General features: G+C 39.7%; 1 protein-coding gene across 4 annotated transcripts in view; it reads right to left on the bottom strand.

The window, feature by feature from the left end:
- vti1a (vesicle transport through interaction with t-SNAREs 1A) overlaps positions 1–25,451 on the bottom strand; it is a 349,481-nt gene that overhangs the window by 126,891 nt on the left and 197,139 nt on the right. For 2 of the 4 annotated variants that reach the window (XM_072239538.1, XM_072239539.1), the window contains 2 exons: positions 24,666–24,736; positions 22,966–23,038 (listed from right to left, as the gene is read on the bottom strand). In XM_072239538.1, the coding sequence (XP_072095639.1) occupies positions 22,973–23,038; positions 24,666–24,736 (137 nt within the window). In that variant the 3' untranslated portion in view covers positions 22,966–22,972. The remainder of the gene's footprint in view (positions 1–22,965; positions 23,039–24,665; positions 24,737–25,451) is intronic. The other 2 variants (XM_072239536.1, XM_072239537.1) reach the window with 1 other exon arrangement.

Below are 25,451 nucleotides of genomic sequence, written 5' to 3'. Positions count from 1 at the left end.
GAATTTTTTGTAAGGTTAAGATCAACCAGGCCCTTATTGTAAAATGGCAGCATTAGATTTACAAGATGCATACTTCTCTTTAACCTGATCATTTAACCCCTTGGTTCCACAAGAAATAGCCAAAATGCATAATTGGATAAACATTCAATTACACTTTTCAGCAATGCTCCTGAAATTCAGCCATCTGATGCACTGGGGAAGTCTCGGCAAAAAAACACAGATGCAAACACAAAAGACTGGAAACGGAACCCGGAGTAACAAAGTAAACTGCTCGAGTTCTGCTCAGAGGGTCAAGCAGCATCTATGGGGAGGAGGGAAAGGAAACGTTAATGTTTCAGACTAAGACCTGCTCCAAAATATTCTGATGTTGGGTATTAGTAACTGTCCACTAACCACCATCTGTCCTGAAGTAACCTCGATTTTTGAAGAAAGCTTGTTGATAGCATACTGAAACATACAAAAATGCTGGAGGAACTTGGCCTGAAACGTTGACTCTCTATTTTTCTCCATAGATGCGGCCTGACTTGCTGAGTTCCTCCAGCATTTTATGTGTAAAAACTCTAGAGAGGTAAGTGGGAGAGAGAGGGAAGGGAGGGAGGGAGGGAGGGGGAAGAGTGGGGAGATAGGAAGGGAGCGATGGGGAGAGGGAGCAGAGGGGGAGAAGGGGAGGGGGGGAGAGTGGGGAGAAGGGGAGAATGGGAGAGTGGGAAGGAGAGAGAGGGGAGAGATTATTAAAATTAAGAATGATCCCTGGAGACAGGGTAAGGGATTGTGGTTGGGTACATCAGGTTTTCTACAGAAAAGATTTGTGCTAATATTTGAAATTCCACACGAAGACCACCTAGCACTAAAGGATTAGGTAAACAATAACACATAACAATACAAACCACTTGCAGGCAATATTAGCTCATTTTAGCAGAGTAGCCCAGGAAATTATTATATCAATGCATTTATTTTGTCTGATAATCTATCTTGATAAGGTAACTAGAGTTTTAGATTTGCAAACAACAGGAATTCTGCAGATGCTGGAAATTCAAGCAACACACATCAAAGTTGCTGGTGAATGCAGCAGGCCAGGCAGCATCTCTAGGAAGAGGTACAGTCGATGTTTCAGGCCAAGACCCTTTGTCAAGACTAACTGAAGGAAGAGTTAGTAAGAGATTTGAAAGTGGGAGGGGGAGGGGGAGATCCAAAATGATAGGAGAAGACAGGAGGGGGAGGGATGGAGCCAAGAGCTGGACAGGTGATAGGCAAAAGGGATATGAGAGGATCATGGGACAGGAGGCCCAGGGAGAAAGGAAGGGTGGGGGGGAAACAGAGGATGGGCAAGGGGTATAGTCAGAGGAACAGAGGGAGAAAAAGGAGAGTGAGAGAAAGAATGTGTGTATAAAAATAAGTAACAGATGGGTTACGAGGGGGAGGTGGGGCCTTAGCGGAAGTTACAGAAGTCAATGTTCATGCCATCAGGTCAGAGGCTACCCAGACGGAATATAAGGTGTTGTTCCTTCAACCTGAGTGTGGCTTCATCTTTACAGTAGAGGAGGCCGTGGATAGACATGTCAGAATGGGAATGGGATGTGGAATTAAAATGTGTGGCCACTGGGAGATCCTGCTTTCTCTGGCGGACAGAGCGTAGATGTTCAGCAAAGTGGTCTCCCAGTCTGCGTCGGGTCTCGCCAATATATAAAAGGCCACATCGGGAGCACCGGACACAGTATATCACCCCAGCCGACTCACAGGTGAAGTGTCGCCTCACCTGGAAGGACTGTCTGGGGCCCTGAATGGTGGTAAGGAAGGAAGTGCAAGGGCATGTGTAGCACTTGTTCCGCTTACAAGGATAAGTGCCAGGAGGGAGATCAGTGGGGAGGGATGGTGGGGGGGGGAATGAATTGTCAAGGGAGTCGCATAGTGGCCACACATTTTAATTCCACATCCCATTCCCATTCTGACATGTCTATCCACGGCCTCCTCTACTGTAAAGATGAAGCCACACTCAGGTTGGAGGAACAACACCTTATATTCCGTCTGGGTAGCCTCCAACCTGATGGCATGAACATGGACTTCTCTAACTTCCGCTAATGCCCTACCTCCCCCTCATACCCCATCCGTTATTTATTTTTAAACACACATTCTTTCTCTCACTCTCCTTTTTCTCTCTCTGTTCCTCTGACTATACCCCTTGCCCATCCTCTGTTCCCCCCCACCCCTTGTCTTTCTCCCTGGGCCTCCTGTCCCATGATCCTCTCATATCCTCTTTGCCAATCACCTGTCCAGCTCTTGGCTCCATCCCTCCCCCTCCTGTCTTCTCCTATCATTTTGGATCTCCCCCTCCCCCTCCCACTTTCAAATCTCTTACTAACTCTTCCTTTAGTTAGTCCTGACGAAGGGTCTCGGCCCGAAACGTCGACTGTACCTCTTCCCAGAGATGCTGCTTGGCCTGCTGCGTTCACCAGCAACTTTGATGTGTGTTGCTAGAGATTTAGATTATCTGCTGGATTTGTATATATATAGGCATCATCCATCATTTCTTCAGAGTGTTAAACATGCAGGCAGGCACCAGCAATATCTCATTCAAGAGCTTTACCACCACAGTGAACACAGGGAAGAACACCTCTAAAAGCAGTTGATAGGAAAAATAATATTGACAGATCTGTTTCACAAATCCTTCCATTGCGTTATAGAGCATTTGAGAGAATAAACATCACAACTTGGTCAAATATTGTTGGAATATTGTGACACAGCAGGCAATAAGAATGCTATTTTGACTGAAAAGCCTCACATTTAATGGCTAAAGTTTGGTCAATAAACAGCTACTTTATTGTGTCATATATTTGAAAGTACTTTATCTAATGGAGTATTCCGCCATTGCCTGGATGAGTGCCAGTCCACAACACTCAGAAAGCTCAAACACCATCCAGGACAAAGCAGTCACCTTGACAGATACCCTTCCTCACTATGATAAATATGCATTCTGCTCCACCACAGAGTGCTTGGAGAGTATACAATCTCCAAAGGGAACCTAGGCCATTCCTCGGCTGCAACGTGTATCACACGTCCAAGGCAGACGCATCGCATGCATGACAATCGGCATGCTTCCATCCAATCATACAGCTTCTGGACATGGAAATATACTGCCACTCCTTAATTGTTGTCAGTTCTAAATCAGAGAATTCCCTTCCCAGTAGTATTGTTGTTTCATAAAAGGATTGCAGCAGTATAAACAATGGTTTAAATTTAAGGACGGGTGAGGGAATCGAGCTTTGCCAGCAACACATATCAAGTAATGAATAAATAAAAAAAACATAAACACCAGAGAATCTGCAGATGCTGGAAATCCAGAGCAACAAAACAAAATGCTGGAGGAACTCAGCAGGTCAGGCAGCATCTACTGAAATTAATAAAAAGTCATGTTTTGGTGAGAGACCCTTCATTAGGACTGGAAAGAAAGGGAGAAAAAGCCAGAATACAAAGGTGGGGGGACAAGGCAGTGATAGGTGAAGCTAGGTGGGTGGGAAATATAAAAGGCTGGAGAAGAAGGAATCTGATAGGAGAGAAGAGTGGTTCACTGAAGACAGGAAAGGAGGAGATAGGCAAGAGAAGAGGTAAGAGATCAGAGTGGGAAATAGAGGAAGAGGGAAGGGGGAGGAGAAAAGTAAATTTACCAGAAGGAGAAATCGACATTCATGCTATCAAGTTGAAGGCTACCTAGACGGATTATGAGGTGTTGCTCCTCCACCCTGAGAGTGGCCTCATCGGGCAGAAGAGGAACCCATGGACCAACATGTTGGAACAGAACTGGGGATAGTAATTAAAAAGGATGGCCACCGGGAAGTTCCACCTTTGCTGGATGGAGTGGAGGCGTTCGACATTGATTCACATACTTGAAAAGATCATTCGACAGGCAAAATATTCACATATAGGTTCAAGTTCATTAAACAAAATTGCAGGATCTAACTTGTTCAAGTTGAAATGCAATTTCTCTACATTTATTCATGCTAGATTAGAGTTTATTTTTAAAATAGTAAAATAACAATAAACCGATAAAGAAAGAATACTGTTCATGTTCCAGAGATTTATCCACAGTAACTTATAAACAGTTAAAATGTGTCCCATAATTGACTCAAAGACAAAAGGTCTGGGCAAATGTATGGGAACTGAGAAACAAACGAAGAAGGTGGATTGTAGATGGCTCTATTCAGTAAAATAATTTGTATGAAAAGGTTTTGAATGCTCTACTGATAAAATACTATTCACTGCTATTATACAACGCACAGCTAAGGTCACCGCAATCTGTGCATAGTAAAAATGCTGTTTCTAAATTGAGCTACAAAACTTTGCAACTATTCCATCTTTTCAAGCAAGGCATATTAGCAAGTCTAGGACAGAACCAACTGTTCTTTGTGTATTTTCAGTCACAGATTACAGGTTTGGATTAATCCCACAACATTTTACATTCAGTATTTTTCTTTCTTTCAAATTAAATCCTGTTTTGGGGCAGAAACGACCAGGTTCAGGAACAGTTATTACCTCTCAACCGTCAAGCTCTTGAACAAAAGGGGATAACTTCACTCACCCAATCGATGAAATATTTCCACAACCAAAATTCCTCACTTTCAAGGACTCTTCGTCTCATGTTCTCAATATTTATTGCTTATTTATTATTAATTTATTTATTTTTGTATTTGCACAGTTTGTTGTCTTCCGCACGCTGGTTGAACACTCAAGTTGGGCAGTCATTCATTGATTCTATTCTGATTATTATTCTGTAGATTTGTTCAGTATGACCACAAGAAAATGAATCTCAGGGTTTTATAGAGTGACATATAGGTACTTTGATAATAAATTTACTTTGAACTCTGAAAAGAAATTTCAGCTAAATGTAGCACCTGCAAAACAGGTGAAAAAACTACTTTGGAAAAATTAATTGTTCTCAGTTTTAAAAGCAGACTAAAGAAAGCATCTGACCTAACTTCCTACTTCCATTAAGGCCATTAGTTCCTACAAAACAAAACCCAACATTATGAATGGCAGTGCTGCTTCACTACCAGATGAGCTCAACATCTTTTGTGCTTGGTTGAGAGGGAGAATGAATGCAGTTATGAGGATCAGTGCAACATCTGATGACCCTGTGATCACTGTCTTGGAGGCCAATGTCAGGCTGTCTTTCAGAAGTGTGAACCCTCACAAGGCCTGATGGAGTACCTGGTAAGGCTCTGAAAACTAGTGCCATACAAATGGCAAGTGAATTCAAGAATATTTTCAATCTCTCCCTGCTACAATCGGAAGTTCCCACCTGCTTCAAAAGATTAACAATTATACCAGTGCCTAAGAAGAGTAGCGTGAGCTGCCTCAACAACTATTGTCCAGTAGCACTCAAGTCTACAGTGATGAAATGCTTTGAGAGGTTGGTCGTGACTAGAATCAACACTTGCCTCAGGAAGGACATGGACCCAGTGCAATTTACCTATTTCCGCAATAGATCTACAACAGACGTGAACTCAATGGCTCTCTGTATAGCCTTGGATCACCTGGACAATGGAAATACCTATGCCAGGATGCTGTTTATTGACTATAGCTCATTCCTACAGTGCTGATCGATAAGCTACTGAACCTAGGCCTATAACCCAACCTCTGCAAGTGGATTCTTGACTTTCTAACCAGAAGACCACAATCTGTGTGGATTGGAAACATCATCTCCACATCGCTGACAATTAACACTGGCGCTCCACAAGGACATGTGCTTAGCTCACTGCTCTGCTCTCTTTACACCCATGCCTATGTGGCTAGGCATAACTCAAATGCTAACTATAAATTTGCTGATCATACAACCATGGTTGGCAGAATTTCATATGGTGACGAAAGGGTGTACAGGAGCAAGGTATATCAGTTAGTTGAGTAGTGTCACAACCTTGCACTCAGTGTTAGCAAGACCAAAGAGCTCATTGTGGATTTCAGGAAGGGTAAGACAAGGGAACACACATCAGTCCTCATAGAGGGATCAGAAGTGGGGAGGGTGAGCAATTTCAAGCTCCTGGGTGTCAATATCTCTTTGGACCTAACCTGGATGCAACATATTGATGCAGTTATAAAGAAGGTATTACCTCAATACAGGAAGGATGTGGATGCTATAGAGAAAGTGCAGAGGAGATCTACAGGGATGTTGCCTGGATTGGGGAGCGTGCCTTATGAGAATAGATTGAGTGAACTTGGCCTTTTCTCCTTGGAGCGACAGAGGATGAGAGGTGACCTGATAGAGGTGTATAAGATGATGAGAGGCATTGATCGTGTGGATAGTCAGAGTTTTTTTCCAGGGCTGAAACGGCTAACATGTGGGGACATAGACTTAAAGTGCTTGGAAGTAAGTACAAGGGGAACGTCAGAGGTAAGTTTTTCCACACAGAGTGGTAGGTGCGTGGAGTGCAGTGCAAGCGAAGGTGGTAGAGGCAGATACAATAGGGTCTTTAAAGAGACTCTTAGATAGGTACATGAAGCTTAGAAAAATAGAGGACTATGTGGTAGGGAAATTCTAGGCAGCTTCAAGAGCAGGTTACATGGTTGGCACAATATTGTGGGCCCAAGGGCCTGTAATGTGCTGTAGATTTTCTATGTTCGAAGGCAAGACAGCGGCTATATTTAATTTAGAGTTTGAGGAGATTTGGCTTGTCAACTAAAATACTGGAACTCTACAAATATACCATGGAGAACATTCTAACTAGCTGTATCACTATCTGGTATGGAGGGCCTACTGCAAAGATGTTGCATAATTCAACTACTACATAAGTTGAATTGAATTGAATTGACTTTTACTTACACCCTTCATATACATGAGGAGTAAAAATCTTTACCCTACGTCTCCATCTAAATGTGCAACGTGCAATTATAGTAATTTATAACAGGATAGCCAATATAACATAGAAATACAGTTGTGTCAGCATGAGTTAAGCAGTCTGATGGCCTGGTGGAAGAAGCTGTCCCGGAGCCTGTTGGTCCTGGCTTTTATGCTGCACTACCAGGTCCCCAATGATCCTTCAGGCCCTTTTTACACACCTGCCTTTGTAAATGTCCTGAATAGTGAGAGGGTCACATCTACAGATGCGCTGGGCTGTCCGCACCACTCTCTGCAGAGTCCTGCGATTGATGGAAGTGCAGTTCCCATACCAGGCAGTGATGCAGCCAGTCAGGATGCTCTCAATTGTGCCCCTATGGAAAGTTGTTCGGATCTTGTCAAAAACTTGTCAAATTAGTTAGCTCTATCATGGATACCAGCCTCTTTAGTATCCAAGATTTCTTCAAGGGACAGTGTCTTTGAAAGGAGGCGTCCATTACTAAGGATCCCCACCGCCCAGGATATGCTCACTTCTCAATGTTACCATCAGGAAGGAGGTACAGAAGCCTGAAGGCGCACACTCAGTGATTCAGGAACAGCTTCTTTCTCTCTGACATCAGATTTCTGAATGGACACTGAACCCATGAACACCACCACACTACATGTTTTAATTTCTGTTATTTTGCACTGCTTATTTGAACTTAATTATTTAATAGGCATATTTCTACTTAACGTAACTCAGTTTTTTTCCTCTATATTTATTTATCATGTATTTCATTGTACTGCTGCCATAAAGTTAGCAAATTTCACGACATATGCCAGTGATATTAAATCTGATTCTGATGCTGATAATGTAACGATCTTTCACAAAATGCTGGAGGAACTCAGCAGGCCAAGCAGCTTCTATGGAAAAGAGTACAGTTGATATTTTGGACCAAGACTTTTCAGGAGTTCTGCTGAAGGGTCTCAGCCCGAAACGTCAACTGTACTCTTTTCCATAGATGCTGCCTGGCCTGCTGAGTTCCTCCAGCATTTTGTGTGTTTTGCTTGGATTTCCAGCATCTGCAGATTTTCACTTGCATGCAACAATCTTTACATGCTTAGTTCTATCAAGGAGTTATAGCACTGCAGAATTACTCCTGTTATCTGCTGCAAACAAATTGGACAAAACAAAATCCCACGCAGAATGAGGGTCAAAATTAGCCTCTCAGCTACTTCCGAACAAAGTTTTGTGTTCAGCTCTGCTTGCCTCTTTATAGGAAAGATGTGGAAGCTTTAGAAAGGGCTTAGAAGAGATTCACCAGGAAGCTGCCTGGAATAGAGAACCTGCCTGATGAGGGAAGGTTGAGCGACTAGGGCTTTGTGAAGCAAAAGAGAATGAGACACAACTTGACAGAGATGTCTAAGATTATGAGAAGCATAGATAAAGTGGACAGCCAGTGGCAGCAATGGCCAATATGGGAGGATATCCTTTTACAGTGAGTGCAGGAAAGTTTAGAGGAGGTGTCAGAAACATTTTTTGTACACTAAGAGTGGTGGGTGCCTGGAACCCATTGTATGGGTGGTGGTAGAGGCTGACACAATTGGAGCACTTAAGAGACGCTTGCGTAGGCACATAGATGTAAGAAAAATGGAGCGTAAAGGATCATGTAGAGAGAAGAGTTTGATTGATCAGGGAGTAGTTTTATATAGTTCAGCACATCGTGGGACAGAGGACCCCTACTGTGATGTGCTGATCTATATTCTAGGTCTGCTGCCAACTTTCTCTAAAAATAATATCTGAGATATATATTTAGGAAAATCACTGGTTCCCATGAGGTCTAGTTTATATTCTATTGGATTAGCAAAGATATATTTACCAAATAAAAAGCAACATACACAAAATGCAAGAGGAACTAAGCAGATCAAGCAGTTTCTATGGAACTCAGTAGTTGACATTTTGGGCTGAGACCCTTCTCCTGGAAAGGAAGGGGTAAGACAACAGAATAAAAAGGTGGGGGAGGGGAAGGAGGATAACTAGATGGTGATAGATGAAGTCAGGTGGGTAGGAAAGGTAAAGGGCTAGAGACGAAGGAATCAGATAGGAGAGCAGAGTAGAATCGGAGAAAGCGAAGAAGAAGGAGACACGGGAAGGTAAAGGGCTAAAGTGGGGAACAGAAGAAGAGGAAGAGGGAGAGGGAATTTTTTTTAACCAGAAGAAGAAATCAAATCAAATAGGAGTCTACTCAGACGCAATAAAAGGTGTTTCTCCTCCACCCAGCAGGTGGCCTCATCTTGGCACAAGAGGAGGGCATGGATGGACATGTTGCCAGGAGGGAGATTTGTGGGGAGGGATGAATGGACAAGGGAATCGCTGAGGGGATGATCCCTGCGGAATGCGGGGGGTGGGGTGGATAAAGTTATGTTTGGTGGTAGGATCTCTATGGAGATGGCAGAAGTTGCGGTGAACGATATTTTGGATGCAGAGGCTCATGGGGTGGTAGGTAAGGACAAGAGGACTTCTAACACTGTTAAGGTGGCGGGATGGGGCGAGTACACATGTTCAGGAATTGGAGGTGATGCAGGTGAGAGCAGCATCAAATATATGACGTAATCTCATTAAAATTTTATTTGAGGGGCCAAAGGTATGAAGAAATTGAAAATACATTTATAAAGCAATTGGACTAATTCTAACCATTCTACATCACAATCCTCAAGAATCCTGATAAGATTAGCATTACTTATCAAAAGTACATTGAAACAATCAGTGAAACGCATCTTTTTGCTTCAACGACTAACACAATCCAAGGATTTTGCTGGGACAGTGCGTGCATTTTGCCATGCCACCAGCGCCAAAAGAGCACGCCTGCAACTCAGCAATCCTAACCGTATCCCTCTGGAATGCAGCAGGAAATCAGAGCATCAGAGGAAACCCACACGGTCATAGGGAGAACAAACAAACTCCTTATAGACAGCTTTGGGAATCAAACCCCAGTCGGTGATCATGGCACTGTAAAGCAATTTGCTGATAGTCTCGCGATTGTTTATTCCATAGATCCTCCCTGACTTACTGAGTTCCTCCAGCATGTTGCATGTGTTATTCCAGATTTCTAGCATTTGCAGCATCTCTTGTGTTCATCACTTTCCTCAAAAAGGTTTCACAGCAGTTCGATTAAAATTAAATGCTTTGATGTAATATAGAAATCACAGCAATCATCCTGCATGCAAGACCTTACAACACCAATGAGATAAAACTGAATTCTTGAATGAATTAGAAATATTGGCTGATCCTCTGCAGGAAAGGATGGGCTCTCTTTCAGATTTTACCATGGGATCTTAAAACATATATCTGAATCATAAGATCTACTTGAATCCAGTGACAACACAATCAAAGCTGCTGCACTCCCTCAGTATAGCAGTGGAATGTTAGCCTACTTGAGTAATTCAGATCATCAAGCTCAGTGCTCTAGCCTTGTAAGTTCAGGGCACCACAGCAGTGCAGTGGTTAGCTCAACACTATTACAGCTTGGAGTGTTAGAGTTCTGAGTTCAATTTCGGAGCCATCTGTAAGGAGTTTGTATGTTCTCCCCGTGACCATGTGGGCTTCTTCTGGGTTCTCCAGTTTCCTCCTGCATTCCAAAAATGTACCCGTTAATTGGTCATTGTAAATTGTCCTGTGATTACGCTAGGGTTAAATAAGTGGGGTGCTGGGCAGCATGGCTTGTTGGGCCCAAAGGGCCTGATCTGAACTGCATCTCTAAAAAAATAAAAAAAGAGTTCTGTGCACTGAATATCGAGGGAAATAGTTCCAAAATGATTAGAATCAATGTTAGATCAGTATCTGAAATTTAATAAAGCCAGTTTTACAAGGAAGCTTTCATTAAGTATATTGAATGATAACAACCAGAAATGTCTTAATGTGATTCAAATACTATTCAGATTAAAAGACAATCAAATGTTCCTAGTTCCATTTATACAGAATTTTTTTTTTTCAAATAGATCTATCAATTGCAGAAAGGTATTGGGTTTTACTTGACTAGCCATAATATCGATATCTGTCTTGGATGTTCTATTAGTGTAAAAAGCAGGCAAACTCTGATGAAATTCATGCTTGCTTTGGCAGCTACATAAAAATCATTGAGCCTATAATTTCAAACGGAAATATATACTTGCAGCACAAAGTTGCATTTGAAATCTGATAATTCACTCAACCATTCCATCTGGATTCACAAATAGAGACATGGGGAGGCAATCCCTGAATTTTATCAGACATTGTTTAAAATTGCATAATGTTAGACACTGAGAGATGTGGGTTTAGGATAAAATTTGTTTGGGAACTTGAATCTACTGTTTACCATTCATAAATATAGCTGGAGGGGAGTGGGAAGGTTAGGGGATAAGCTCCCACTACCTATTAAATGCTCCCAATGACATGCAACTCAAACACCCTGGCCTTCATGTGTAGCTTAGCTACTAAGCCTGGTAGAACTATTTCTACTGACATGAGAAGGGGCACAGGTGAGTTACTGACGCCTTAAAACCAGTCACTTTGGGCAGATAGGGCTTGATATCTGTGCTCAGCAACTCACCCAAGAGAAGGAAAACTCTGATCTCAAACCTCTGCAACCTTGCAGCTATACCAACTCACACTGAAGGATCCGGGAGTAAACTCTGAGGAAAAATCCAGAGCTGAAGTCCCTAAGGCAGTCCTACATCGAGTTCAATTGTGACTGGTAACTCCTGTGACACCGCTGGTGCCATACTGTATCGATCTTTGGGTTCATTAGCTGCTTGGAGAGGGGAAGCATACTGCATGGGCAACAGCATGCTCTGCATATTGTACTGTCCTGACTTGTGTATTACATAGACAGCTAGGATGAAACACCCACGTTGACCTCAACCAATGGAGGCCTTCCAATAGTAGGGCACTGTTTAGTTTCTTCAAGCTCATCATGTTCTCATCAGCCAAAAACTAAGGGAATGACTTAGGAAAGAAACCATACAGTTAAAAACAAATTTCTTGAATTATTAGCAAAAACGAAAACAAATTGCTGGAGGAAATCAGCAGGTCAAGCAGCTTAGGATGGTGGTGAATACTGGCAGCTCGGATTGAGGTGTTTGATTTTGCAGTGTTCTCCGAGCTTGGAGCTGCTTCATCACCAGTCGAGGTGACTGCACTGCGCACTGAGGGTGTCACCTCTACTGCCGAGGAAATGTCTGCAAGCCAATTACCTGACTTGGCAAACACCGTACCATCAAAAGTCAAGCAGCATCTGCGGAGGCAAATGGATAGGATACCAAAGCTGATGCAGGTCTCGGCCAGAATCATCAGCAATCCCTCTGCTGCACAAAAGCTACTCAACCTTCTGAATTCAACCAGCGGTTTGTTTCTGGCTCTGGATTACAGCATTTGCAGCCTCTTTTGTCCACTTAAATTATTACATGGTGTTAACAGCAAATGACTTGAAAGGGAAAAATATTCTAAAGGATATTTTTGTCTCGTTGTCCTCATACAGTTTCTATTTATTTCTGCACATAGTGTAGATATGGTGGCTAAGTTGGACACTCCCAGTTCTGCAGGATGTAACAGCTTCCATGTTAGGACACCATTACTTGCTTGAAGCCCACTGAGCACCATGGCCTGAGACATTTTCAGAACACTGTGCTAAGCTGCTGGCAATAAGAGCTGAGACCAGAGGGGTGGAGAGGTGGGAATTGGGCAAGGCCAGCTAAAAGTTGAGAAGCAGCCGTGGAGAGGTTGAGATGAGGAAGAGAGGCTGCTTTGCCATGGGAGAATGGAAGCAGCTGGTTACTGAAGAGTAAAGAGATTTTGAAGAAAGAGTGAGTGCAGTGGTAAGACAGTAGTGTGGCTGACAGGCTGAAGGGAGAAATGTGGGTTAAGTGGGTGAGTCAACGCAGCAAGAGAAGGGAGGCATGAGAAGTGAAAGGGGGCTTCGGTGGGGGGGGCGGGGATTGGTTGTTAATATGTTTTGGAAGAGGGAACTGAGGAAGAGGTGACTAATGCCAGAAATGGAAAGGATGCATACCTCCAGACAGGTACAGATGGCAGAATAGTGAAATTAGATCTTTATCATCAGGGACAAGTCTATGGCCTCATCCTTTGATTCAGTTAATGTCACCTGCCTGCATCATCCATTTTGTGACGGGAGCCAGCATCACCGAATCTGTCTTCTTATCATCATCAACCTGTCCAATGATGGCAACAGAAATGCTGACACAGAAAGACAAATGTCAAATGACTCAAATACCTTGCAAAAATAAAAAAATCAGTCACATCTCACAGACAACTGTGAATCTGCAGAAGCTCCAGATCATTTACAGTGCCTAACGTGTCTTGAAAAGCACAATAATTGGCATCTCTTTCTCCAAATCCAAAAATCACACCAAATTCAATTAAGTTTACAATATAAACTTGAAGGCTGAGTTTCTATCAAACCATCATTATTTTTTCCCAAAAGGAAATGAGGGAATAATCCTTAGAATTTAAATCTAGGAACTTGCATCAAACTTCTCTCATCACAAAACAAAGGTCTATGAAACCCAGTTCAGCAAGGGCAAACACTGAATTTGAAGCTTACTACAGTTCCTCATTTAGTGCTCTGATGACCAAGAAAAGGAATGTTGAAGACCAAATCCTCAAAACTGGCACCTCACATATGGTCTCTGTAGATTCTCTCTTGTTTGTGATACTAAAGCTCTGGAGTTGCAATGTTCAAGGTGAGGGATATTTAAGATACCCTGTGTAGTACAATATTATCACTGTACTGTATGCATTTCCCTTCCAAGAAAATAAACATTAAAATATTTTGAAATCAATACAAATATAAATTGGGCAGCTCATCCACTACGTTAGTATTGCAGCTGGGCTTGATCGGTCATTATGTGCCATGTCGTAAGACGTGGGCGATCATAGTCTCATAACCATGATTGTTCTTGGCAAAATTTTCTAAATAAGTGGTTTGCCATTGCCTTCTTTTGGACAGTGTCTTTACAAGACGGGTGACCCCAGCCATTATCAAGACACCTCAGAGATTGTCTGCCTGGCGCCAGTGGTCGAATAACCAGAACTTGTGATATGCACCAGCTGCTCATGTGACCATCCACCACCCTCTATCACATGACCCTGATCGGAGGGGGGCTAAGCTGGTGTGACGCTTTGCCCAAGGGTGATCTGCAGTCTAGTGGAAGGAAGGAGCGCTTAAACCTCCTTTGGTAGACACACATCTCCTTACACCCTGCCACTTAATGCACCTGGACAACAAGTTTAAAGTCTACCGTACTGCTCTGCTAGCATGGATGTAGAGCTTTACTTAGCATCTAACCATGCTGTACCTAACTGGGGACCCCTGATACCACCTATCAACATTAGAACCACAGAAGTTATCCACAATTCATTATGATTCTGAAATCAGCAAAAAAAAAACAATTGTCCTTTCAAGGAAAATCATTAAGTTACAGATTATATTTTTGGGCAATGCAATAGAAATCAAAGGGTTTTCACGAAATTTTCTAAAAAGTGTTTATTAACCCCTGCATGCAGATGAGACCAAATACACATTGTGGCTACAGCAGATCATTAAAATTGCACATTCCAGTTATAAAAGTCATCTCCGTCCTTCAGCTGCTGTTATCAGTTATCTAGAATCCCAAGCATAAATGAATTCTAAAACCTAAACCTCAAAGAAAAATATGTGAGATACCTGTGTACGCCAGGTACACAACTTATTCAGAGTATTGTTCTATTTAATATACATCTAATTCTAACTACAATTAGTGAGAATATCTTAAACCTAAATATTAACATTTCTAGATATTCACTACTGTTAATCAAAATGAAATAATTTATTTATTCTGAACTCTAATCTGCCATTTTATCCCCAAAATTTGTGGTGCAATATTGAATTCTCAATGTGTATATCACTGCATCTAGATCTACTTCCTTGTCTAAGATCGGAATAGCTATATGAGCGTTGTAACATAATCAAACACTCTGAACTTTCTGCAAGTATTTCAAAAGATTTTTCAGTACTGGCATTTCAAACTCAATTTTTGTCTCCAAGTTTAAAACAGTCTTAGTTTATTCGTTCTCTACACGAAAAAGGTTCCCAACTTGGGGTCCATGGACCCCTCAGTTAATTGTAAGGCTCCATGACATAAAAAACGTTGGGACCCCTGTTCTAAAAGGACAGTTCCTTTCTGGAACAAGGGACGAGATAAATATTATACGCACAACATGTTTAGCACCACCTTATTTCAAATGCATCAATCTGTTTATAAACATGACTGCATTTTATCTAGAATGCTATACTTCGAAATGTGTGTTCTATATTACACAAGATAATGGCAGTTTAAATATGAAAGCCTTCACAAGGCTCTATTGCATACTTAATGTAGAAAGAAGTCTCCACTATACCTAATGGCTCGTTATTTTCCTGAAACACAGCACAGCCTTCAGGTTGTTTGTGCAATGAAATTCTAGTGGCAGCTAGCCAATGAACGAATCACAACAGGTACAATAATGAAGTAATTTAGTTCATTAAATCACATCGCAGCAAAGATTCCACACTGAAGAACTTCTGAAAGGAAACCTAACAAATAATTGCTGCCACCACTCAATCAGAAAACTTTCCTGAAGGAAATAACAACATCACCTCACTGATAAGAAGTGTTGCCATTTCCCAAGTTTAACTCACTTCGAAGGACTCAAAAATACATGAAAAGATTCCAAAATTCACTCAACTTTCAAAATGATCAGCTACAGCATTACAATATATACTGCTACCATGCATGCTAATTATGATAAAACACAGTAGGTACACGAGTCAGGAGACAGTGCATCTGTAATACTTTAGACAAGAGGATGCTATCTGGTCTCGCATGTGTTTTGGCTGAATGCTTTTAAGAAGAATGGGGAATTGTACTCAGGGATTCGGAAGTAATTTGGGCAAGTTGTGCTTTTTCTTACTGCCATCTTTTTAACCATTTCTACTTAAAAAAATTCAGTTAATCTAATATGTTTTCTCACATTCAAATGAACTCCCTAAAATGTACTTTAAAAATATAACATTGGCTGTAAAATCAGACATGGAACACTGACCAACATTAAGTTCAGCTTCACCAAAAGCCATTTCTCATCAAAGGACATAAATAATGCACTTCATAATATACAAGGCCATTCTGAAAGAAATGGAGGTTAACATGGCTTGAAGCTAAAATTTATTTAGGGAAGTTAATTCTATCACTAAGTATAATGATTAACACATGCTCTAGTATTTGCAGCACAGCGTAGACCTCTGGATGCCCTAAGGAACCAGAATTTTGCAACAGGGTTACAAATTAATTTCCCACTGTATTTTCTTTCCATTGATCTGCAGGATAAGTATCTTCCATAGATGGTACACAAGACATCAATTTACAATGACAAATCTTTCCTGTAGTTTAGGGAAAAGAAACACCTTTCAGATTTAACAGGCAATTTTAAAAGGTTACAATGTTTTTCCCTTGCCCTTGTCTAACTAAATTACTGCAAAATCTATACAAACAAACTACTCATGGATGGCTTGTTTTTATTGAAAATTACTATAAATACTTTCAGAAGCAAATATGAGACATGTCAAGCATAAATGCAGTAAAAAATATGCCGGTATGAGTATCATAAATCCTGATTTGATTCGGGCAACCTAAAAACAAATGCACCCTCGCAGACCACATTTTTCTAAATGCTATGTCTGATTAAGCTATGCCATTAAGTGACAGCTGAGTTCACGCTGAACTTTAACATTAATATGATATTATTTAAATGACTTCATGTTATTTTTGCACAAAAATGATGAATGATTTGTCGACACCCCAAATGACATAACGCAGGCAGACCATTTAATGAGTTTTGACAAAATGGAGACATATGCAGAATATTTGTTACTGAGACAGTCATTGTGGGCCTTTGACAGCATTTGGTTTTGATTGTCTGTAGGCATTGAAGCATCTATTTCAATTCCTACTTCCTTTTCCTCTGAATTTTGAATCTAACTAATGTCATTTTTAAAAGGCATTTGCATACTACACTAATCAGATTTTTCTAAGTTGTGGTTCACAAATAGAATTGTAAGATTTCTCTAAAAGGTAGCAACGACAATCAGGCGAGCGAACCTTTGTCAGTGGTGTTTGCAATTGTAAAACAGTGTTGTAAGATTACTGTAAGAAAATAGAAAGCTGACAGATTTAACCCTGTCAGTATTATTCTTACGGCAATAGACAACCTGTTTACAGTTTGAAGGCGCAATACACTTCATTTTCAATTTATTTAATCTATTTGTATTTTTTCTTGTTTCATGTGTTTGACCATTTTGTCTACCATCACCAAATAATGCAATGCCCCTCAACAATCTTTAATCTATTGATAACATTTAATAAAAACCTGAACGAGGCACCTCTTCTCAATAAAAACACCAAATTTGTCAGAATATCTATTTCCAAGTGGATATCAAAGAGGGTCTAGTTTTGTTTAATCTAATGTTATATAGTGTGCTTGAGTTTCTGTATTAAATATATTAGTAGGTCCATAAAGTGGATGCTCCAGTGGAGCATATTACATATATTGTGGATGAAAATTCCTCAACTGGAAATCATTAAAAAATTGCTGAGTGGATTATGAAAGTGGCCAGATTGCCTAAATTACCTTGAAACAATGGGCCAATTCTCTCAAAATGTTCAGAAAACACATGTTTGGCAACATATCCTTTTTAGTCTCCCCTCCCCCAATACTGGGACATCCCACATAGCAGCCCAGACAAAACTAATGCGATTTACATGCTTTGGGAAGAGATTTACAAAAGGTTGAGTTTCGGTTTAGTTGGAATTGAAATCTAATCATGGGAGTTATGAAGGAAGCATTTTAATCGCTGTCCAGTTGGGCAACAGTTTTGAAAGGAGTGAATCCAACAAGTCCAAGTACTTAAGTAATTAATTTTGAACATACATGCCAGTCTATACCCTCTTCATACAAAACTCTTAGTAATTATGGCAAGAATTTTGAGCACTTCCAGTTACAAAGTACAACATTCCTCATATCTTCTATGGAAGTTCTGAAATGCTATCAAAAGTGTTGATGCTTATTTACATAATTTCTTTATAACAATTACAGCACCCTGTTTAATTATCCACTAAAATCCAGGTTTGCATTTGACTTGAATGTCAGATTGGCTGAATAATTCCAGTTTTAACCAGATACTAAGATTGATCATTACAAACTATCTTGAAATTGCTGCAACTTGTTGTATGAATGACTTTTTAAAGTCTTTTGAGATATAATTGTTGCTTAGGAGTTACTAGCTCTAAAAACATGAACAAAATGCCAATATTTTAGTTTTTAACCTCTACATTTACTTTCTTATCAGTATGTAGCATGTTGTAAAATTTTAAAATATTATTTAAAAGTTGTGGTTTATCTTTTCTTGACATCTCTGTTGTTGCTTACCATGTGTTACCTTGAACTGATTTGTAAAGTAATTTAACTGAAAGGGGATTTGCTGACATTGAGATTATTAGATCTTGAATGGAAAATTTCTTGAAGGTCAACACAGAGGTGGCAGCTTTGTTGAAGAGCTCAAAATCCAGACTGATGGCTTATTGAGAACTTACAGGAAAGAAGACATAGACCATGTACTACAAAAACAGAAAATGCTGGAAATACTCAACAGGTCAGGCAGACCATACCTGCAGACAAAGTAACAGATTTTATACTTCTGACCAGAATTGGGAAAGGTCACAAATATATAAAAAAATACAAGCTCCAGATAACGGAGGGAGAGTAGAGAATGATTGGGAAGGTTGGTGAAAAGGTGAAGACCAGGAGAGATGGAGTGAAGCAAGTGGTATTGTGTCCTGAAGAAAGAGGTGTCACAACAACAACCTTGCACTAAACGTCAGTAAAATCAAGGAAATAATTGTGGACTTCAGAAAGTGGACGTCAGGAGAAAACTCATCAAGGGATCAGCAGTAGAAAGGGTGAGCAGCTTCAAGTTCCAGGGTGCCAACATCTCTGAAGATCTCACCTGGGCCCAACACATTAATGGAATGATTGACAAGGCATGCCTCTGGCTATATTTCATTACAAGTCTGAGGAGATTTGGTATGTCACCAAAGAGTGTAGTATATTTCTACAGGTGTACTATGGAGAGCATTCTGACTGTTTGCATCACCATCCGGTATGGAGGCTCCAATGCAACTGGATCAGAAAAAGCGATAGAGGGTTGTAAGCTTAGCCAGCTCCATCATGAACACTAGATTCCACACCATCAAAGACATCTCCAAAAGGCGATACCTCAAGAAGGTCACATCCAAAATTAAGGACCCTTGCCATCCCTCTTTTCATTACTACCATCAGGGAGGAGGTACAACAGCTTGAAGGCACACAGAATATGTTTTAGGAACAGGTTTTTCCTCTCAGCTATCAGATTTTTTTAACTGTCCATAAACACTACATCACTAATTTGCTCTCTTTTTGCACCAGTTTTAAAAATATTTTTACTGTAACTTACAATAATTTTAATGTATTACACTGTATTGCTGCTGTAAAACAATAAATTCCATGACATATATCAGTAATAATAAACCATATTCTCATTCTAAAGGTCTGAGGAGAATGAAACCTGAACTTAATCAGAAAAGGAGATTGGGGAAAAGGAGAGAGGAAAGGAGCAGAAATGTGAGACGGGTCGGAATAACCAATTATGCAAAATGTGGGACTTAAAACCAAGTTTAGAAGATTCCAAAAAGCCTCACTCTTAAGATGTCTATACCTCATGAAAACTACCTCATTTTTCATTTTATTTACTAATTTGTATAAACTACTTAATTTGCAATTTACAGTAATGTCACATTACAACAAATTTCATTTCATAAATTCAGTGATAATAAAACAGATTCTGAGTTTGACCCTAATTCCCTTCCTTGGCATTGCATCGAACTTTGTTGGAACATGGTGGGAGGTCAAAGAGTGATCACAGTGAGAGTACAATGGAGAGTTAAAGTTACCCTACACTCTTCTCTCTTCACAGATACCGCCTGATTGTGCATTTTTTTTTTGTTTTTCCTTATGAAATCCACAATCAGTAGTGTTTCGCCACCACACATATGATATTCCATTGATGATTACATCAGAGGTCATTACATGCAGTGGATTCTGGTTAATTGGGACACATCAGGACCAGTACATTTTGGCCCAATTAAGCGGCTGTCCCAATTAGCCTAAGTTTCATGGAAATAGTTAAAAAGGTATATAAAAAAGGCAAACTGAGAAGCAAATTATGTATTTAAATGAAATACAGGACAAATTAGAATACTACTGATACTAAGCAGTACTATAAACCTGTGTATTAATTCCTAATAGTTATTGACGAAGGAATTCATCCAGTGTACACTGCTGTGTTCCTTTGGTTGATTGTAAATGAATAAAATCTGTGTAGACACCTAGTGCAGATAATGGACTGCCCTCATACAATGCTTTTGATGACTGCATCCTCCAAATCTTCATTTTCATTGAAACATTCAAAATGATTGTCAATACCTTCAAATTCTCTATAGTTCCTAACTTGCTGAAGTAGTGAAATAGTTTCATTTTCACTCAATGCCATTTCTGGCATCTCCAAGCCTGAATGCTTGAAACCACAGTGAACAAAACAGTTCTAAATTGTCTTATGACTTATTTCTCGTCATCTATCAGTGGCAAAAATCACTGCTTTTGAACACAAGCATGTGCAACTGTTATTTCAAAACAATTTGCTCTAAGCATGGTACAGTGTCTAACGGCCACACAAGTGCATTATGTCTGTCGCTAGTTAGAAACTGTTCAGCAACAGTCTCCTGCCCCAATTAAGGGAGATAGCATCCCATCTAAATGAAAGGAATCCTGGCTATTTTCTTGACTAGTTTTTGTTCTTTAACAGTTAGACCATAAGATATAGGAGCAGAAGTAGGCCATTCAGCCCTCTGAGCCCATGGGCTGATCAAATTCTTCCAGTCATCCCCACTCCCCTGCTTTCACCCCATACCCTTTGATGCCCTGGCTTCTGTGAGATCCCCCCTTTCTCCTGAACTCCAGGGAATACACTCCAAGAGCTGCCAGACGTTCCTTATATGGTAACCTTTTCATTCCTGGAATCATTCTCGTGAATCTTCTCTGAACCCTCTCCAATGTCAGTATATCCTTTCTAAAATAAAGAGCCCAAAACTGCACACAATACTCCAAGTGTGGTCTCACGAGTGCCTTATAGAGCCTCAACATCACATCCTTGCTCTTATATTCTATACCTCTAGAAATGAATGCCAACTTTGCATTCGCCTTCTTCACGACCAACTCAACCTGGAGATGTCCCAAATAAGTAGCTGCCCTGATTATCTGATGGCCCAATTATGCAGAATCCACTGTATATTAAATAATTAAACACTGCACATCACGGAGTTGCAAAACTGCCTAGTGGAGCTTCCAGTTCATGCCACCTTAGCCCACCATTAGTTAAATCCTCTAAATCTTCTCCAGAGTTTGCAGATGATTAGCGTGAAAATTATTGAACTAATTCATGGCATTAGTTATTTGCTTAATGCAAGCACAAACTGTAGACTATTTGATTCTATAGTTACCCCGGCAATTTGAAAGGAGCTTACAGTAAAACTGTAAAGTGTAGCAGACACCTTTATTGCAACAAAAGGTGCTACACAAACAGTGGCATTTCATTGAAGTTTCAATACTGTGACGGGTTCCTAGGTAACTCCAGATTAAATATGCACTGCTCCTCAGATATTGCAAGTACATTGCCATACATGTAAAGTTTCTGTTGGCAGTGAGAAATCCTGCAAGATCCTATCTGCTTCTTCCTTTTAGTATTGATTTTATCCTCCTCTTAAGCTATCCAGTAATTTGTCACAAGGACTCTACAGAGTGATATGCCTTAAGGACTTCGTGAGTCTAACCTGAGTGATTTAACTGTTGGACACCACTTTGCTGGAGAAATTTGACTGAAGCACTCCATGAGCCTATCCTGAGAAATTTGATCGAAGTATTCAGTAAGTCTAGCTGGAGTGATATCCCTAAAGGCCTCCATAAGTCCTGCCAGTGATTACCCAGAGGCACTACAGCCATCTAGACAAAGAAAGTCTTCATGAAAAATTGAACATTGTCAGAAATCACAAACGAGTCCAGAATATACGGACATCTATCATAGTTTGAAATTATCTATTTCACAGAAAAAAACACATGCATATGCAAAATGCATCCGCAGCAATGCATAATGAATAATGTGAAAATGGCCTTTTCCCAAATTGCCCCACTCATGGTTTGCATGTGGATTTAAAACCAAACAGAAGCAGTATGGATGGCGATGAATAGTGCTTCATTTGATTTGGTGTGTATGCAATAATAAGGTCTCCAGGTTTGGATGCAAGTCAAAGTTACCTTCCTTTAAAGTTTAATGGTATTGGTCCAAGGCATAAGAAAGTTTGGGAATCCCTGCTTTAAAGGAACCCAGTCTGAAAACTGACATTTTCTCTATCACCATTGCTTCTATCTCCTATTCCTTAATCATGGCTATTTTCATCTGCATATGCAATACGCTCCTAATCACTTATCTTGGGTGACCAATTTTGAAAGAGCTTGTGGGCTTTATTTCAAAGCGGAAATGAAAGAGTAAAGAGAAACTGAACTTCTCCACGCCCAAGTCCTGATTTTTAACTGTGTTCGGTTACTAATTGCTCTCCTGTAACTTGGGACTGACCAATGTATTGTGAATCAATTAAAATCTCCAAAAAAAGTGAACATTACAAAATATCACAAAGCAAACATGTATCAGAAAGAAAAATGTGTGTCACTATTAACATGTCCACAAGCTGTTCTCTTCACTAGCCAGGATGTTAGAAGAGCTGGTACGAAATAATGCCTTCCAACATACAGACATTTTATATTTTGTTCTATGAGACGTGGCTTTGCATACTTTGAACTATATATAGCTCTGAGAAATAGCACAAATGTTGTAGCCAGAGCCAAGAAGGAAACGCAGTTTAATTGTGTAACACTTTTTCAACGTAAGTATTTCATTTAAGGGAGGAGGAAGGTTATTTACAGAGAAAGCACAACAGATTCCTACCTTGATCTTACCTTCGCAACATTCCTGTCAAGATCCTTGAGCTCTTACCAAGGTTTGTATCAGTTTCACGCAGCTGAAAGGGAAAATGGGAAAACAAAGATTTACTTGACGGAACATGACTACATAGTTATTTCACACAAAGTTCAACTTTCAAACTGAAAACAGGTCTCTACCGCCAATGATAGTCACTTATTTTACACTTTTAGAAGAAAGGTACTCATATTCAACCAAGAAGTAAGTATGACTAGACTAGTACTTCAAATAAAAAAAATCTTTCTGGTTCCAAGAAAGCAGTGCACTTTCAATATATAACCCATACTGTTTTTCTTCACAAAATTACAAATCTAATGTATATTTTCAAGATTAAGAGTTTAAAAAATATTGTGACAGAGGCAACTTTGTTCATTTATATTCACCATGTAAAAGAACATGAGCTTTAATAAAAATAATTTGGTGAACATAGGCATGGGTTGAAACAGTCAAGGTTATGACCTAGAATTCATAACAAAAATTGCGCATTGTAACCGCATTTTATAAGGAATATTCTCTATTTTCTATTCTAAATTTCTTTCCTATGTAAAAAGACTGAATTCCTTTAAGGTATACTCATGTACAAAAGTTCACACACTAATCTTTTGGGAAGTCTAAAGCTAGCATGTTGATTTTGAACTGATCCCTTTTGCTATCTTTGTAGAAGTATGCAGTTATAAAAAAAATACCCTCTGAACTGTGCTCTTGAAGTTAAAATTCTGGAATGAACAAAGAGGAATGAATTTGCATTTATGGACAGGAATAGGTCGTGGCCTGAAACGTCGACTGTCTATTCCTCTCCATAGATGCTGCCTGACCAACTGAGTTCCTCAAGCATTTTGTGTGTGTTGCTCTGGATTCTGAGCGTCTACAGAGTCTCTTGTGTTTATGAATTTGCATTTCTTTTCCCACACTGGCGTGGAATGCATACGATCTGTGAGTTGGAAAAACTGACGGCACAGGTTGCTGGATATAAATTTAAAGTACAATAGCTGCTGAAAATCAAATATCAAGTTCATTTTCAGAGGTTGACAACCAATCAGAGAAAGTTAATGTAGCCTTACTTCAATTAGCAGGTTTCTTTTAACAAATTAAAGCCCAATCAGGATACTTACAGGGCATGAGTGAAAAAAATGTGAATATTAAAAATATTTTTTCACTTAAATAAAAATTATGCCATGGCCTTGAATCGAGCAGTTTGCAGCACTTATATATATTAAATATACGGGTAAAAGTATTGTTGTGCATAGGAATTTTTCTTTTGCTAATATGTTCAGAAAATTGAGCCACTTTTGATCAATGCAATATTTTTTCAATAAACTCCAGATGGCACAAGCTAACTGAAGTTTGCTAATCCAAAGCTGTATGAAGAAAACAAACTGAGAATTAGATACAGTTCATGGAAGAGCACGAGTGTTAGCAATGTTAACTTTGATGTTATTCACTCTGACAGATAGATATCTTAAAAGAACTGTCTATAAAAGTCAGTCCAAATTAGGACTACAGGTCGGCTTTTTCCATTTAGCATTTAATATACATTTATCTGTGCAAAAATTTACTATTTTAAAAAAATTGGAATTCTTTGAAGTCGTCGAAGATGATTATTTTCCTCCATATTTTTTTCAGAGATTTGACCGAAGTCCCCTTCAATTAGACAATCTCAAACTCACCCTTTCCCGAGCTCGTTGAATCTTTTCTTTGTCATGATGCAGGTTCTCCAGGATCTCCTGTCCAATCTGTTCTGTAACCCAAGGATAACAATCACTGTAAGTTACGCTGGTTTTTAAAAAGTTTGATAAAAATGTATCAAAGTCTATTCAGTATGTGAGGCAGTGAGACAACCTTAAAGTGAATCAACTCCTTTCAAAACTTCACAGAAATTAAATTATATTATCGGCCAACCTCCACTGCAACCGGCAGTGAGGCTAATTTCTGCAGAAACAATAGGAACGGGGAAACACTTCAAAAATATTTCTATATCATTTTGTATATGCACAGGTCACTCTTAAAGACCTAAAAGATTAGAGGAAATGCACAATCATTTTTTTAGACGCCAAAATAAGGCATAAGACTTGCTTGTAGTAAGATTGAGAGAAAAAAACAATTACTATTACAAATAGGAGTACTTAGAGAAGTTTATAATCAAAAGCAATAATCCGTTTTTCTCCAAGTAGGAAGCATCTAAAATATTAAAAGTCTCTACAAACATATCAAAATTTAATCAAAACTTAATAATTAAGAAAGATTAAATAAAATTGGCAACAATATATCTTTCTTGAGGTTTCTGCAAGTGTTAAATGCTGGCGATAACAATGACCGATGTAGCCAGATAATTTTTTTTCAGATATTTGACTATAAATTGATGTTCCCATTAAGGTATTTCTTCGGTGCTGGTTTGCCTCATGGGATTTTCAATAGCATAATGCCTCCCCAAAGGTTCAATGCATTTTAGGAAT

This window comes from Mobula birostris, chromosome 21 (genome assembly GCF_030028105.1).
Source record: "Mobula birostris isolate sMobBir1 chromosome 21, sMobBir1.hap1, whole genome shotgun sequence".
NCBI classification, from domain to species: domain Eukaryota; kingdom Metazoa; phylum Chordata; class Chondrichthyes; order Myliobatiformes; family Myliobatidae; genus Mobula; species Mobula birostris.
This window is presented reverse-complemented; position numbering and strand designations above follow the sequence as displayed.